This window comes from Populus euphratica, unplaced genomic scaffold, assembly GCF_000495115.2.
Source record: "Populus euphratica unplaced genomic scaffold, PopEup_1.0 scaffold19.1, whole genome shotgun sequence".
Taxonomy (NCBI): Eukaryota; Viridiplantae; Streptophyta; class Magnoliopsida; order Malpighiales; family Salicaceae; genus Populus; species Populus euphratica.
Genome location: NW_011499853.1, coordinates 704,986 through 722,940, shown reverse-complemented (window position 1 = coordinate 722,940; position 17,955 = coordinate 704,986). Strand labels below are relative to the sequence as shown.

The 17,955-nt window shown below is 31.1% G+C and overlaps 1 protein-coding gene across 1 annotated transcript; it reads left to right on the top strand.

The window, feature by feature from the left end:
* Positions 1-448: 448 nt before the first annotated feature.
* CKX7 (cytokinin oxidase 7) lies at positions 449-5,437 on the top strand. Its single transcript, XM_011021048.1, has 4 exons — positions 449-1,338; positions 1,502-1,780; positions 2,662-2,924; positions 4,887-5,437. The coding sequence occupies exons 1-4, from the start codon at positions 634-636 to the stop codon at positions 5,203-5,205; spliced, it is 1,566 nt and encodes a 521-aa protein (XP_011019350.1). The 5' UTR covers positions 449-633; the 3' UTR covers positions 5,206-5,437.
* Positions 5,438-17,955: the final 12,518 nt, after the last annotated feature.

Below are 17,955 nucleotides of genomic sequence, written 5' to 3'. Positions count from 1 at the left end.
TTAATCGCCTTCTCTATCCTCAATACTTTATTTATATATGAAATCATTTCTCTGATAAATCAACACATCTTCGTTAGTTCTTGACCACAGATCAATATATAGAAACAAATTCTATAATTACTATTCAATGTTTACTTTAACCGATCCTTAAGATTAATTCTTCTCATTAATTTCCTTCTCTATCGTCAGTACTTTATTTATATAAAACCTTGTATTATTTAAAATCAGTTACATTTTATTCGTACAAACTCATTATTCTCCAAATATGAAAATTTCAGAAAACGTTCTCTTTCTCTAATATATATAATACAGAAGTGGCAGACAAGGGATGTCGAAATGGATCACAACGTCAAACAGGACATTGAAGGCTCTTAGCTGACGTCAAAATAATAATAATAATTCACTTAAGTCAAAAACCCTCCATTTTCATTTATTTATTTATTTCCCCTAAAAAATTAATCCAAATCAGCCACTATTTAAACCCCTCCCCCCTAAACTTTAGCCTCCAAGATCAGACCAAGAAGCGCCCACAGTGCCAAATAAAAAAGAGCTCTCTAAGGAGAGAGGGTAACCGGTTACCGGAATATTTGACTTGCAATCCATAAAGAAAAGAAACCCAGTTCGGCGGCGAAGATGATTGCTTACATAGAGAGATTTATCCACGAGAACGATAGCGAATCCAGACCTAACGACGACGAGGAAGACCAGCTTCCAAACATATGTCACTCTCTAGAACTCCAAGGCACCATCGATTGGGTGGCTACCGGTTTAGCTGGTAAGGATTTCGGCGGCATGTACACATGCGAGCCTCTAGCTCTTATCAGACCAGCGAGTTCCGATGACGTGGCATGTGTAGTTAGAGCAGCTTACCGGTCACCCAATCTGACGGTTGCAGCAAGGGGTAACGGACACTCTATCAACGGGCAAGCCATGAGCGACCGAGGACTTGTCATGGACATGAGGTCCACTGAAGGAAACCTTTTTGAGGTTGTAAGAATGAATGGGGAAACCTTCGTCGATGTGTCGGGAGGGGCATTATGGGAAGATGTGTTAAAACGATGCGTTTTGGAGTATAAATTAGCTCCAAGGTCATGGACTGATTACCTTGGTTTAACGGTGGGTGGCACGTTATCTAACGCCGGCGTAAGTGGTCAGGCTTTTCGGTTTGGCCCACAAACGGGTAACGTAGCGGAGTTGGATGTTGTTACTGGTAAAGGACAACTAGTGACTTGCAATAAAAATGAAAACAGTGAATTGTTTTTTGGTGCACTTGGTGGTCTTGGCCAGTTCGGTATCGTTACCAGGGCCAGAGTGGTGGTCCAGTCTGCACCAGACATGGTGGGTCTTGATTTCTTTCTTTGCTTCTTAAATTCATCTGCAAAATTAATCTTCTTTTCATTTTTATGTTTCTGGTGCATGAATTACACGTTTACGTTACGTAATTCTGGCTGAGTTTTGTTAATGTTGCTGTTCCCTTTTGTTCTGATGTGTCTATGATTAGGTGAGATGGATAAGGGTGGTGTACGCTGAGTTTGAAGACTTTACTCGAGATGTTGAGTGGCTGGTGACCCGGCCAGAGGGCGAGTCATTCGATTATGTTGAAGGGTTCGTATTTGTGAACAGTGTTGATGACCCTGCAAATGGGTGGCCAACCGTGCCGTTAGACCCGGACCAAGGGTTCGACCCAAGCCGTGTCCCTCGAACCGCTGGCCCCGTTCTTTACTGCCTTGAAGCAGCTCTGCATTATCAAAAGACCGACCACCCCTCCACGGTGGACAAGGTAACTCCTCACCAATCTGCTGCATGCATTCTCATAGTAAAAAAGGATGCGACCTAAATCGAGATTTTCCGATTAATGGCTCCTAGGACTTTGGGTGTCCTGAAGAGTTACTAGAACTTAGAAACTGCGAGCCATTTTGTGGGCAGTTGTGACCCAGTTTTGACCTAGGTGAATAGAAGCTGGGCCCGTTAATAGATGCTGACCACCTGTGGGTCACAGGTCCCACATCGAAAACGTGGGGTCCGGTGGCCGGACAGTGAGAAAGTCAAAAGAGCACGAACTCAATTACACGTGTACATGCTAAGCTTAAGAGGACGGCTAATTCTCGTCCTTCAAACCACAAGGACACCAGCAATTTACTTTACTGCTTATTAATCCATATTGACTACTGCCCGTGGAAAGAAACAAAAATGTGTGTATTTTTTAGAATAAAAAGGGGTAATAATTGCAGCGTATACTATAGTCGTCACCTGCTTCCAAATTGAAACTGACCATACGGTATACTGCATCTCTCATTGGATTTTCTGACACTGGAAAGCATGGAAACGCCCGTGTAATCAGTGTGCAATTACGATAATGACACTGTACGGTGCTTCCTGTTACTTTTAATGGCCACTGGAGTGGTTTCTTTCGTATTATGGACGTTCCGCAAGGGCTAAAATGGGAAGTAGATGTTAAGATGCTGATCATTGAGAGCTTGCTGACGTTCTGGTCCCCACGGTTTCAGAAATGGCCAAGAAGACATCATTTTCTGGAATCTGTAGATCATAATATTATGTCTCTTTGTCCTCCCAAATGACGTGTTTGCCCCTCTTTTTAATCCAAAACTCCTTAAATCAAATCCCCCTTCCCTCATCCTTTCTTGTTTGGTTGTGTTTCAGGCTGCGAACAGCTTGCTTGGGCGGCTAGGATTTATCGAGGATATGAAATTCCAAGTGGATGTGAGCTACGTCGAGTTCCTCTTGCGTGTGAAGCATGCAGAGGAATCCGCTAAGGGAAATGGTACATGGGACGCTCCTCACCCCTGGTTGAATATGTTCGTGTCAAAGAGGGACGTAGCTCATTTTGATCGTGTGGTGTTCAAGAGGATGTTGAAAGAAGGTGTTGGTGGGCCCATGCTAGTCTACCCTCTCCTGCGAAGCAAGTAAGTTAATTTTCTCTTCCCACCCATTAATATGGGAGCCTCTCTTGCTAGGGGAGAGGTGACCCCATCGTCATTACCTCAGTTTGTTATCTTGGTTCCCTCTATGCCTTTACACGTGCAAGTTAGAGAAGAAATCTCAGGCCGCTGTGAGAGTGACGAGGTTCGGAAACACAGCCTCTTGTTTGAACACGTGTCTAAAATGGACAGAAAACATGGGCCATGTGGGGTTGTGGCCACTTGGCACCTAGAGTCTAATTCACCTCACCCTTTCAAATCTTATGTCCTATTTTGCTTGACTAATTATAACACGCATCGAGCAAGTCTTTGGAATTTTCGTAGCTTTTCAGAAATATTTTTTTAAAAAAAAGTATTAAAATAATATTTTTTATTTTAAATACCAGTATATCTAATAAAAAAAAAAGTATTAAAATAATATTTTTTTATTTTAAATACCAGTATATCTAAACAATAAAAAAAATAAAAATAAAAATATAATTTTAATTTTAATTTTTTAAAAATAACAAGACCACACCGCAAAAACAAACAGACTAGGATAAGATTTTTTTAAGAGTCAAATAAAAAAACAGACTAAGATAGGATTTTTGTGAGAGTCAAGTAGTTTCATGTGAATTTTAGCCAATCAAGAGACATTGCTTCCGATATATAAAAAAGGAATACTGTATATCTAACAAAGTTTTAGAAAAAACGATGCGTTGTTGTTCCTAGCAAATCATTGCTTGCAAACGACTTTGTAGTTTCATCTTCTTCCTAGTCTATGTTGCAACACTTTAATCCACAATAAGGTACGTCTACATGTTAATTTACTATTTGTGGGGACAAAGATATGGTAGGGCCTACATCATGGGCAGTTTGTTTTTCTTTTCTAGGCATAAACTTCTTCTTCCCTAGTTGTTCGTAGATGGTGTTAGGTAAAAGAATGGGTGGGTGTTTAGGTAAATAAATGCACGGGGAGAGGGCTGGGGGTTGAGGGCTTGTGTTTGTTTGGATGCGAGGAGGAAGGGTAATTGCGTCATTGAGGGTTTACTCTTTAAGGGGGAGAATGGGATTTTCAAGTGATGTAACATTCACGGTCAGACTAGCTGCGAGACGTGAAGACGACAAGGAAATTTATTCGCCAACCTAGCTATAATGACACCATAATTTGTCTGGGCTCCAACAACGATTTTTTGTTTGACTAGATTGCCCCTATAGTTGGCAGATTAAAGCGTGCTAAGGGGTCTAAATCTCCTAGTCAAAATCCTACCAGCCATGCCATACACCACCTCCAGGCTCCAGCTGGGGAAACTTGGCCTTGGAAGAAAGAACTGGAAATCTTAAAAAAGAAAAGTGGACTCGTTCTGTCCAAGCCCGTTTAAAGGATGAGGCTGTGACAGGCAATCTTATCCATGGTGTTCTTTCTTTCTCTCTCTCTCTTCCTTTCCCTGATACATACATACATACATACCTGTGTATCTAAGTGTTGTTATTGTCTTGTTGAAAAGAGGGGGGGGGGGTTTAATATTGTTGGAAAAGTATGGTTAAAAGTTTATGGTTCAAGTTGAATTCAAGAAGATATGATTGTATTGGCCAGAGTTTATAGCATCAGACACTTGTGTTTGCTTGAATGGCTGAGGTACAATTTCAAGTGTCTTAAGCCTTCCCCATGTCCATTTTGTTTTCCTCTACCTTGGAATCCAATGTCCAATAATGTTGCTTTTATCAGCACATACTAAAAAGTTGATTGTTTTTTGTCACTTTGGAGATATAAAGCAAAAGGCAAATGAGTACGCATCTCAATTGCGTTTGATGAGTGTTAGGACTTGGGATTTAAATGTATGTGTGGCAAATCAATGATTCCGAATTAATCTAAATGTTTGCCAGGAACCTTTTGCTTGATCGATCTTTGCCTACTTCCTAACTTCATCCAAATAATTCTCCCCTTCACTTGCCCTTTGTGCGTAGGTGGGACGACCGGACATCTGTGGTATTACCAGCAGAAGGTGAAATCTTTTACTTGGTGGCATTGCTCCGATTCAGTATTCCATGCCCAAAGGCCCCTTCTGCCGAGAAATTGGTGTCTCAAAACAAAGAGATTGTCCAATTTTGTGTCAAGGAAGGTCTCGACTTCAAATTGTACCTCCCTCACTACCAATCAGAAGAGGAATGGAAAAGACACTTTGGGAGTCAGTGGTCAAGATTTGTTGAGAGGAAGGCCAGTTTCGATCCCCTGGCCATTCTTGCACCAGGCCAAAAAATATTCAAGAGGATCACCCAAATCTAGCTCGGTCAATTGATAATAAATATCGATCGATCGGTTTTACATCTCAATTGTAATTTTCCTAGAATGTATTCTGCTCCCAGCTAGCTAGCTAGCTTGTGCTCGTCAATCAGAGCTCTTGCATGCCTCCAACATTGCAAATCAGTTGACAAACAATATTGTTGGAGCAATGTAAAGGAATATTTCGGGGGAGAGAAGAAAAATTAAAAATTAAATTGATCCCTTTTATAATTAATTATCCTTCTCAAAGATAAAGCCAGCAGCAAGAGGTTAGAGAAAATAAAATAAAAAATAAAATCAAAGACTGTTTGCCTTCACGAGTTGTTCATCGTGATTTGACTAGTACTTGTGATCTTGGCTTAATAAAGCGGCCAAGATCACTATCCCAACTTAACCATCGCTTCTTAAAAAAAACATTATACAAACAATAATGGCCTCAATGGGTTGTGTCTCTATCATGCTATAATGCCTTCAATCCAATCGATATAGACCATCTCCTAATACGTCTTTGATGTTTTCGGTTCTGGATTATTTGACTCCCTGTGCATATATGTTGCGATTCAATGGTCAAATATTCTATCTTTCAATCACAAGAAGATTAAAAAAAATAAAAGAAAAAGGAAAGTGACGAGGCCGATTAGGCTTGGAATTAGGTAGTATCCGATTCTCTTTGCACGCAAAAGATCCAATACAAAAAGCTTCCACTTTTCTGTTAAACGATTTTGGTTCTTCTTTCTCTAATGACCTAGCTAGATCGGCCTTTTGTCTGGTTTCATGCGAAATCAAATCTACTTGGCTTCTCCACTTCTAAACTTTTTTCCTTTCTGCCAGCTCTTCTAAAAAGTAGAGAAAAGATAAAAACTGAGTGGCTCCAAAGTAGAAGCAATTATAAGATCATGATTTCTTGTAGGAAGCACTGGCTAATCAACTCTTGTTTTAACCCATGCAAAGTGATCTACGTTCTTTGCCTTTGGTAAACGTGTCCTCCACGAACGTGATGTGCCCTTTAAGAATTAAAGTAACCATGGAGGGGGAACTATTTTAACCACTCCTCCTAGCATGGTGTTCGATGTTCTCAAACATTAATTAGATTAACAATTATCGGAAATTATACGGATGTTTGTCTTTTAGATTAGGCTTTTTTGTGGTCCGAGAGGTCTCTCAGCTGTTTTCTCGAATTAACATATTTTAAAAAGAAATTAATAAATGATAGTTCATTTAGCACTAATGTCTCTCTTTTTTTCTTTTTTTGTCCGAAACATTTCGATTTCGAAGTTTTCTTTGTAGTTGAAAAGAAGAGGAAACATGCTATAAAGATCGAAAAACCCTCCTCGTCTCTTCCTTTCTTTTCTTCCTAGCCTCGATCCCCTCTCTTCTCAAACGCAGCTTCTTACAAGATCTTCAGTGATTTAAAATCCTTCGAGGAGCATACATGGACTATCTATCTGTAACAAAATCAAGTCTACCCCTGAATCCTTTCTTCTTTCGAAAAAGATGATTAATTAAAGGGAGGGGGGGGGACTGAAAAGGTCTTCGATACATACTTTTTGTCATGTGAATTGTCTACTTTAAAGGAAGCGTAATAAACAAACAAAAACTATACTAGAAAAGCGCACACGTTAGATTTCCAGGAATCAAACTGGCTCCAGTTCAGTTTTAGAAGTATTCACTTGGCATTATCCTAACTAAATCATCAATCTTAATTTCAAATGAAATTTCTTCTTCTTCTTTTGATCATGAATCATCCGGTTTTAGCCAGCAGTTTGAAAAACCAAGGACTCCAAAAGTTGGGATAGGCTTGATTTCCTGTGCATATGTATTATAATACACACACACACACACACACAAAAAGACTTCTTATCGTATGGTGACCTTTACAGTTGGAGCCATGATTTCTCATGACGTCTCATCTTCGAGATACATGCATTAAAATTTCAAAACTTTGGTCCACACCCTCATCCATCCCCGACCCAAAGTTTTCTTCTACGAATGAACTAATTTTCGATACCCAAAAAAAAAAAAAACATAAAAGAACTGATTGAATTGAGGGCCATGCCAAGTCATCTTGACAAACAAGCTAAAAAATTATCAAATTCATCGTGGTGGGCAAGATAGTCAAGCTCCCAGTGTCCCTAAAGGCTTTCTAAGGGTCATAGCAAAGCTTAGGACATGAATATTGCCAACAGCTAGCCTAACCTCTCTGTCAGATCCGCGTGGAATTCCAAAGTCTTATTACCATCAGCAAGCCTAACCTCTGTGTCAGATTCACGTGGAAGTCCGAAGTCTTATTCCAAAAACATGTTTCCATTACATAAACGACTTCCCAAGAAGCGTTAGTCTGGTGTGGGGCTGCACATGGAAGAAATACTTGAAGCTCACAGGTATGCTTATGTACTTGCAAATTATTAAATAAACACTCCAAAAATCTCATTTCCCGTTAAATTCAATATCATTGTGAATGTATTGCGAAGGAAGCACCCCAAAAAAATATATTATAGTAACTTTAGCTTTAGACACAGATAAATAATAATATCATTAACATGTACATAGCAAAAGTCAAAAAGCAAAAGGCGCACCCAAAAAACCTGTTAGAGTAATTTAGTTTTTGCGGCCGCAGTTGCAAATTAAAATATATATATTCTGCAAACTGTGATTTTATTTTTAAATTTTGGTCAAAATTCTTTTTGATATTCAATTTAACTTCGGTGGTTTCTCTATGTTTTTTGGTTCTAAATTTAAAAAATAAATTTTGGAATTAGATTTCAAATAAATGATAAAATTGATTTGAAATAATATGAAACTAAATATGAAAATCAGCATTAACATCCAATCTAAAAAAATAAACAAATGTCAATATTAAATTTTATATATATATATATATATAAAAGATACTTTTAAACGACTCAAATTAAAAAAAGAAAGAAAAAAGGATGGCTTTGTTAAGTCATCTTTATATATATTGAAATTACAACTTTAGGCTTGAGTTTATGGGTGTTTGAGATTAGGTTGAATAAAGAATTTTGAAATTTCTTTTTATTTTAAATTAATTTTTTATGATTTTAAATAATTTTAATATATTGATGTTAAAAATAAAAAAAATATATTTTGATATATTCCCGAGCAAACAACATTTTGAACCACAATTGCTGTCACGCTTCTAAATATCCTTTAAGTCAATTCTAACTTTGTCTTAAGTCTTTTGGTATTCTATGGTATTTGTTATTTTTTAAAATACTTTTTATTTTAAGAAATATCAAAATAATATTTTTTTTATTTCTTTAAAAATTTACCAACACATCAAAACATTTTAAAAATATAATAAAAAAAAATTAAAAAAAATATTTTTTAAAAAAATACTGTCTAACCACAAAAGTGGACAAGACCTTTGTCAATCATTCTTTTTAGGCCGAAGCTTAATTTTTCTAGAGTTTAGCTATATAACAGTCGTATACGTGTTTAATCTATATAATCTTTCTGTACATATGGGCACACCTAAATGACCCTTTGCTTAAACTTCGACTCTTTTCTCTTACTATACTAAAGATGAGCAAAAACAAATTAAAAAATAGATTAAATTGGGAAAACAAAAAAAAATAGCTAAGAAAACCAAACCGTGAAAAAATCGATTAAAATATTTAAAAAAATCAATTAGTTCAGTTTGGTTTCAGTTTCATAAGCCCGAAACTGAAAAACCAAATTGAATCGGAGTTAATAAAAAAAATTAAACCGAAAAAAATTGAGCCAAACTGAAACCAACTCCATTAGAAATTACAAAAAATCCAAAAAAACAATATAGTTTTTTGTTTTTAATATAAAATAACCGAACATAACCAAAAACTAGTCGGTTGGTTTTTAGTTTTTGTTCTAAAATAACTGAACCAAAACCGGTCGGTTTGAACTAATTTTGGTTTTTTCAAAAAACAATAGTTTGGTTATTTTTTGGGTAAAAACCGAACCAAATAAAAAATAATCAACCCTAATTTATATAATGAATCTCAATAAAAACACCGCCCCGCTTATTGTTGCTTTAAGGTTTATTGAATTATTAACAAAAAAAAGAAGCTAAAGCGTCAGTGCGATGTGTATTATTAATGTAATCTACAGTATTTTTTTTTCCTTTAGAATTTTTGTTATTATTTTTTAATATTAAATTATTTGAGAATTAAATTTTATAATTTATTTTTTTATATGGTTAAAATAGTTTTTAGGTTTGTTAGAGTAACTCAAGTTGTCATGGTTTACGGATTTGGTAGGATTTTTTTCTTTTTTAATTGAAATTGACTTGGTTATCATCTGTTTTTTTGTCGTATAATAAAAAAAAAAATTAAAAATACATGTTATTAAACTTTATAAAGTTCATGGACCTGTCAATGGGTTTGGCTGGTTGACATGGTTCGCGAGTCTGGTGAGGTTAACCTCTTTATTCGATTTCATCTATAAATATTGGGTTAATTGAAAATTAATTTTCTTAATTATTTATTATTCACTTTCTATAATGTTATCGTGGTCTCAAAATAATATCTTGGTATTAGGTTAATATTCAATTTTGCAATTATCTATTTTTGATATCATGTACTTAAATAAAAAATAGTTTAGAAAAAACAAATTATAATCCTTGTGGAGTCCATAATCCGATTTATAGGTTTGGCGTGCTAGCCTGAGTTACTTGATTCACTGGTTTGACGGGTTTACCCACCAACTACATATTTTTTTCTTGTTTTTGGTCTTTTATTTTTATTTTGTCCTTTAATATTGGATTAGTTCGGAAATTTACTGTATATTTTATTTTTATTTATTTTTTATAGGGTTATGGGAAATTTACTATATATTTTATTTTTATTTATTTCTTATAGGGCTATTACAATCTCAAATAAATGTTTATTTTAGGTTTGTGTTCAATTTTATAAGCATCTATTTTAATTGTATAATTAAATAAATAATATTTTATAAAAAAAAATATTAAACTCAATTAGTCCATAACTTGGGTCATGGAGGAACCATGGTTGATCAAATTTATTGTTGTTTCAGTATTTTTTTAAGTTCACATCATTATTTGTTTTTTAAAAGTTAAGCTATATTTTTATCGATTATCTTGGTTACCATTGGATCCATAAAATCAATCAATTTAAGTTAGGCCAAATCCTACACGAAGTAATTGGAAACTTGATTCAGGCAAAAAGTTATGATGAGAGGTTTTAATATTAACATACTTAGTTAGGTTTAATAACACTATCAAAAAACACTTTACTCTCTTAACATTCTTTTTTACATTTTAAAAAAATTAATATGATTATGGTACAGCGCATATCAACAGATTATTTATAGCTAAATGGTGTTTTGGATGGTGGCTCAATAAATAATTAGTTTTTTTTTTAATTTAGCATAACTTACTTGTAGTTATTCACTAGATATGGATTTGCGCTACACCCTAGGGCCATATATTTGTTTTCATAAAAAATAACGTTTAGATGTTGCTTTTAAAAGAAGAGGAAAGAGAAAAAAAGAAAAGAAAAAGGAAACACACGACTTGGGTTATGAATCAGACGAGGTCAAATAAATTGATTTTATTTTAATTTGATAGTTAAAAAAATAGACAACAATAGCATATGGACTGAATTTTTTTAAAAAAACTTATCATGATTAGCTGAAAAAAATATTTTTTCAAAAAATAACAAACGATATAGCTCAATTCTAACTCATTAAATATAATAGGACAAAATTGGGTAGAAAAACAACCTAAAAATTTTGTTTGGGTCAACTTGAGTTGGCATAACTTATAACCCCTTAATCAAGACCAAGCCACTTTATGATAACCCAATAAAAAAATTATAAAGCCCATTTTTTATATAAAAAAATGTCTAATGATGAAAGTAAAAAAATAAAATAAGTAAAAAAAAATAATATCAACTCGTGTTAACTTTTCAAACTCATAACCTGGTTTATTAGACCAAAAACATCATTTCTAAAAAAACTATGAAACTTAATTCTCAATCAATTAGATGCTGAATGATGAAACTGGAAAAAAAAAAATCAATTATGCAAAAGGATTTAAAAAAAAATTAGAAATTAAAAAAATAAGGATCAAGATTGAAATGCAAAATAAATTTTATATTTGATGGAAGGATGAGATTAAAAAAAATTAGTTTAACAAAAAGCCAAAAAGAAAATAAAAAATAAGGATTAAAATTAAAGGGTAAAATTAAAAAGAAAAATCAATTCCATAAAAGTAACCATAAAAACAGTCAAAAGAAAATAGATCAGATTAGAAAAAATAACACATCACAATTTGGGATTGAATGATGCAATTTAAAACAAACCAAAATTTTACAAAAAGGCCAAGAACAAAATAAAAAAGAGTCGAAGTGAAAATCCCATTAAATCAAGGGACAATTGTGATATTTTGCATCCTCAGTGTACATTTATTAAGATTCTTAAAGTGTTTGTTGAGTTTTTGCAAGTGAGAATAGATTAAAAATGAGATTCTTAGATAAAAAACGTTAGAACCTTGATGTTTTAGCCACCTTTTCGATGATCGAAATCTAAACCAGAAAATAACACATTTTTTGGCATTTCAAACAATGCACCATCTATTTAATTTTTTAAAATTAAATATTGAATGATGAAACTGGAAAAAAAAAATCAATTATACAAAAGGATTTCATAAAAAATAACGTTTAAATGTTGCTTTTAAAAGAAGAGGAAAGAGAAAAAAAGAAAAGAAAAAGGAAACACACGACTTGGGTTATGAATCAGACGAGGTCAAATAAATTGATTTTATTTTAATTTGATAGATAAAAAAATAGACAACAATAGCATATGGACCAAATTTTTTTTAAAAAAGTGATCATGATTAGCTGAAAAAAATATTTTTTCAAAAAATAACAAACGATATAGCTCAATTCTAACTCATTAAATATAATAGGACAAAATTGGGTAGAAAAACAACCTAAAAATTTTGTTTGGGTCAACTTGAGTTGGCATAACAAACTTATAACCCCTTAATCAAGACCAAGCCACCTTATGATAACCCAATAAAAAAAATTATAAAGCCCATTTTTTATATAAAAAAATGTCTAATGATGAAAGTAAAAAAATAAAATAAGTAAAAAAAAATAATATCAACTCGTGTTAACTTTTCAAACTCATAACCTGGTTTATTAGACCAAAAACATCATTTCTAAAAAAACTATGAAACTTAATTCTCAATCAATTAGATGTTGAATGATGAAACTGGAAAAAAAAAATCAATTATACAAAAGGATTTTAAAAAAATAGAAATTAAAAAAATAAAGATCAAGATTGAAATGCAAAATAAATTTTATATTTGATGGAAGGATGAGATTAAAAAAAATTAGTTTAACAAAAAGCCAAAAAGAAAATAAAAAATAAGGATTAAAATTAAAGGGTAAAATTAAAAAGAAAAATCAATTCCATAAAAGTAACCATAAAAACAGTCAAAAGAAAATAGATCAGATTAGAAAAAATAACACATCACAATTTGGGATTGAATGATGCAATTTAAAACAAACCAAAATTTTACAAAAAGGCCAAGAACAAATAAAAAAGAGTCAAAGTGAAAATCCCATTAAATCAAGGGACAATTGTGATATTTTGCATCCTCAGTGTGCATTTATTAAGATTCTTAAAGTGTTTGTTGAGTTTTTGGAAGTGAGAATAGATTAGAAATGAGATTCTTAGATAAAAAATGTTAGAACCTTGATCTTTTAGCCACCTTTTCGATGATCAAAATCTAAACCAAAAAATAACACATTCTTTGGCATTTCAAACAATGTACCATCTATTTAATTTTTTAAAATTAAATGTGTCAAAGATGTGATACTAGCATTAAAAAATTGATAGAAATGCTAGCCTAACCTTGTAGCCATATGTGCTCGGGCTTTTTTTTTGTTAGGCAAGGTATGCAAACCCAATATTTTAGGTTTAGCCAACTAGCCTATTTCCATATGATTTTTTAAAAAATTATTTTTTAGGTTTTGATTGAAATACACTACAAATAAAATATTTAACATAAAATTTAAATTATTACTTGAATTTACCATAGTTCTTAAACGATATTATAGGTTTTCATGAAAATGTCAACAAATGTCTTTTCAATTATTATGTATATAACATGCAAAAAATATTCCATGTATAAATGAATGTGCTCAAGAACATTCAATAAAAATATTTTTTTCATTCTTTAGTAGATTTTCAAAATGATTTTATCATATTAATTAGTTTTTTTATCTACAGTCACAAACAGACTATTGAGACATTATTTTAATTTTTCTATCATATTGAAACTTGTTTTTTAGATTATGATAAGCTTTTATTTTTAAAAACAGTGTTTATGATTAGAACAATATTTGTTTTTCATTAAAATAACAAAGAAATGCATTGGTAAAAAAATGTAGATATTGGATTGAATATATTTTTTTATTTCAAATTATTAAAATTTACAATAATCATTTTATTTTAATTGTCATTATCTTTTATTCAAAAAATGTGATGTTAATAAATAATATGTTTTATTTGAGAACAAATATCAATAAGAAAAGAATTATTCTTCTTGCAAAATATATTTTTTTCATCCAAAATTTAATTCAATGCATTAGAGAACTAAATAAACAATGATTTTGATAATTAGGCTATAACATCGTGTGGGAAAATAACAATTTCTTTGATTAGAAAATAATTAGTTTCATTCCTTAACTTTTTATTTTTATATTTAGGTCAATATTAGGTGTTTATGATTTGATCTTAAACTTTTTTTTATCCATTAATTTTTTAAAAGAGTTTGATTTGGTGCCTTAATTTTTTTTCATTTATAATCCCTGTTGTTTTAAGTGTTTATATCTTGATCCCAAAACTTCAATTTCATCACATCATGTCTCTGCATGTTAAGAAAAGTCCAATTTAGTGCTTTAAGTTTTTATAAAAGTTGGATTTCATTGTTTTTACACTTGTTACCCTTGCAATTTTGGGTTTTTAAATTTTAGTCTTATAACTTTATCTTTTTAATGTTTGAGTCCCTGAATGCTAAGAGGATAAAGAATAAGTCACTAGATAAGGTATAAGAGAGAGAAAAGTTTTGGCCAGCCATATTATAGGTATGAAAGGGGTTGATATTTATGTCAATTTGTTTGTCTTTGACATGAGAATTTAATAAATATGATTTTTCGCTCATGATCGAAGTTAAGTGTTTTTGTTTAATTTTTTATTTTTGGACTAATAAAAAAATATATGTTTTGTCAAACACATAAGAAAATAATGCATAAATAAGAGGTTGGGATTTTGATTGAATGTATGGAATTTTTTTTATCTAAATTTTAATCATTAAAGCTATTTTAGATATTTATTTTAAATTTTATATGATTAAGTAAAATTTGACCATGAAAATAGCCTCATTTGTCTATTTTTTTAACCTTTGTTCCATAGTTCATTATATATACATTATCACTAACTCGCAGAACTCCTTATAATGTGCACTTATAAAATACCTGCATGTATATATGTTTTTTGTTTCTCGCTAGAAATATCAAGCTATGGCTTTAGTCTTTAAATCATCATTTATAATTTTTTTTTGTGATATTTTAGTGTATATATTTTTAATTTTATTATATTAAATGCATGCTTCATTTTTTCATTCATTGATTACCAAATTTTATGGTATAAAAAAATATATATTTTATGTGTTATAAATTATCTTTAAATTATTCCTGCATCATAGTTTGAGCATACTAACTAGTTATAACTATATTACATTACAAAATAAACTAAAACAATAAGTTTTTTTACTGTTCATTTATTATGATTGAAAACCTAGTTGCATTATAAACTACCACGATGCAGTTGTTTTAGCCCCTCGAAAATAAAAGCACGTCCTCTTTGTAACAAACCAAAATCTCTAAAGCAAATTTTATCTTTCAAATGATTATATTACTTTAAATATTTTTAAAAAACTAGTACAGTTTCCCTTGCACAAAAGCCTTATTAGAACAACTCAAATCATAAATTATCATCATAAAGGTGCTCTTGGACTCATCATCCATCAATTTCATCAGTAACATGTTTATATTTAATATATATATAAAAAAAAGGACACAACATTTCCTTGAATATATACAAACATTCCATGAACAAGACAAGTCATTATTTCATTTTAGTTTTTCTTACAATCCATATGAAATACTTGGCTTAAGTGCATATGAAAAGTTATTTACATAACACTAATTAATTTTACAAGAGTCTAACTGAGATTGAATAACCAAGAAAATTTGAAGTGTAATGTCAAGGTTATGGTGATGGAAGAGATATACTTGTACGATATATAAAAATATAGAACATATATTAAGCATACAAAGTAATCATTACAACTAGTATCTTTACCGAATTTTAGGAACAAGAACAACATTTATGGTTCTTTTACGAGCATATTTCATATTTCTAGTGTAATTCACTCACTTTATCAGCATTATGCCTCCCCTATTTTTATTACGTTTACAACGCCGCCATCTTGACATGTAGATAAATATTACATCAACTATGCATCTATTTATCTATTTATTCATAGTTTGAGCCCCAACACATTCTTTAGCCCCTATCATTACATTCAACTCTAGTTTTTTATGCATCAAACCCCTCGTTATTGTAGCCAACTCAATTTCACATCATAGCCCTCGTCATTACTATCGATTTAATTTCACATTATAGCCCTCCTTATTGTGGTTGATTTATTTTCACATCAAATTTGTATTCTCATAAATTACTTTACTTAAACAAGTAACTAAATAAAACACTTATTTAGTTAAAAAGAAGTAAGGTAGAAAACACATTCTTGAAGCTCATAAAAAATATGCTCCTTTTATTGTGGGTCTTACTTCTGATATCCCTCTTGAAATCCAAAAGAATATTCCAAATCAATACCTAATTTTTTTTTGTTCATTTATTATTTATATTGAACCATTTAATCACAATTTTCATAATAAAATTTAATGACCAATTATATCATCATTTTGTAATATTATTTAGTGTCCAAGAATATTGTTATCTATTTATATAAATATCATTTAATATCCAAACATAATGTCATCTATTTTTGTAATACCGTTTGATATTTGTTATTTTTGCATATTAATTATACCTTAAGAAATTCAACATCTCAGATGATTTATTTTTATCTACCATTCAATGTTTAATAACTAGTACATAGGTACTTCTTTGACATTTAGTTAACCATTACTAAGATTATCAATCTTTCATTTACTAAACCTACTTTCATTCACATATTTTATCAAATATAAGAAGTGTATTTAAACTAAACCAATATTTATTTATAAATTATACACACATAACATTTTAAACATACACAAACAATAGTTCAAATATATCATAAATCGATTTATAACCATCATAATTAAAATCACACATATAATTCATTATTATAACATAAAATTAACATCAAATCACACCTTAATTGAAAACCACTATGCTATCTTTGGCTCACTTTGCCACTTCCATGACCAGCCTTTATGGACTTGAAGTTCATAGTTGGTTTCAATTACTTTAATTTGTCTTTTAATCCATTCCATTTTAGTGCATAATCTCTAAGAATTCAATAAAATTTAACATTTCTATAATATAAACCCAACTACGTATAATACACATTTCTCTTAATAAATAACCTTAATTTAAAGGTATTTATTTTCTCATCAAATTCAAATAAAAATGATGAAATCAAATAGAGATAAAGACCCTTACCACTTCCAATAACTTAAATTTAACGGGTTTTTGATATCAATTTCAATGAAAAACCTTTTCTTTGTTTCTTTTGCGACTTTTCTCTTATAGATTGACAAACTCTTTGTTTATCTACCATAATCTCTCAATTCCTTTCTTATTTCTTATAGTTTGAGTGGATTTTATGAAGTTTAGAACACTCACATCACTCATTATCTCTAATTGAAGAAAACTGAAGAAGAATTACAAGTCTTTTCTTTGCCCTAATGATGCCGGCCAAATAAGAAAAATAGGAGATGTTTTTCTCCTTAAATTTACCAATTTGCCCCTAGTATGGATATTTTTTGTAAAAATATTTATTATTATATCCGGTCAAGTTAACACTAATTGACTTGGGTTTTAAATTATTAAACATAGGGTTTACACATTTCCTTTTTTTGCTTTGTTGATGAGGTGCGTAAATATATAACTTCGTCTTTGAAGTTTTTAACCTTTTTATACATGGTCCTTGTTTTTTAATAGTTCTATCATCTATTCTTAAACTTTATTTATTTTGTGTTTTAATCCCTAAAATTTAAGAGAATATAAAGTTTTTGAAAAATTAGATAAAAAAGTTGTTGGTTTACCACGTTTCAGCAAAGAAAAAAATTGTTTTTAATGTCAATGGGCTACTTTCAATGAGATGAGTTTCATTAAGGTATGTTTAATTGTTTACATCGTCATAAAAAAGTTGGACTGGGGTTAAGAATTTTTTTTATTTAGTTTCATTTTATATTTTTTTATTGATCTAAGGGTTTTTTGAAGTTGTAAATTGGATTATTGAGCTTTATAAAATGTTTGTTTGATGATTTTATAAGAAAATAGGTGGGAAAATGGACTTTTGAAAAGAAAAAAAGATATTGGTTCTACTTCCCAACTATTTATCATGTAGAGAGGATATGAGCCCTTAAAAAATATATCATCTATTTTATTTTATTTTTTAAAAAATAAGGTGAATAATATATTATCCATTCT

Bases quoted from the DNA above. Each gene is read 5' to 3' on its own strand.
- CKX7 (XM_011021048.1), top strand. From the start codon at position 634: ATGATTGCTTACATAGAGAGATTTATCCACGAGAACGATAGCGAATCC. The intron at 1,781-2,661 runs GTAACTCCTCAC...GTTGTGTTTCAG, and splicing joins ACCCCTCCACGGTGGACAAG to GCTGCGAACAGCTTGCTTGG. The intron at 2,925-4,886 runs GTAAGTTAATTT...CTTTGTGCGTAG, and splicing joins TACCCTCTCCTGCGAAGCAA to GTGGGACGACCGGACATCTG.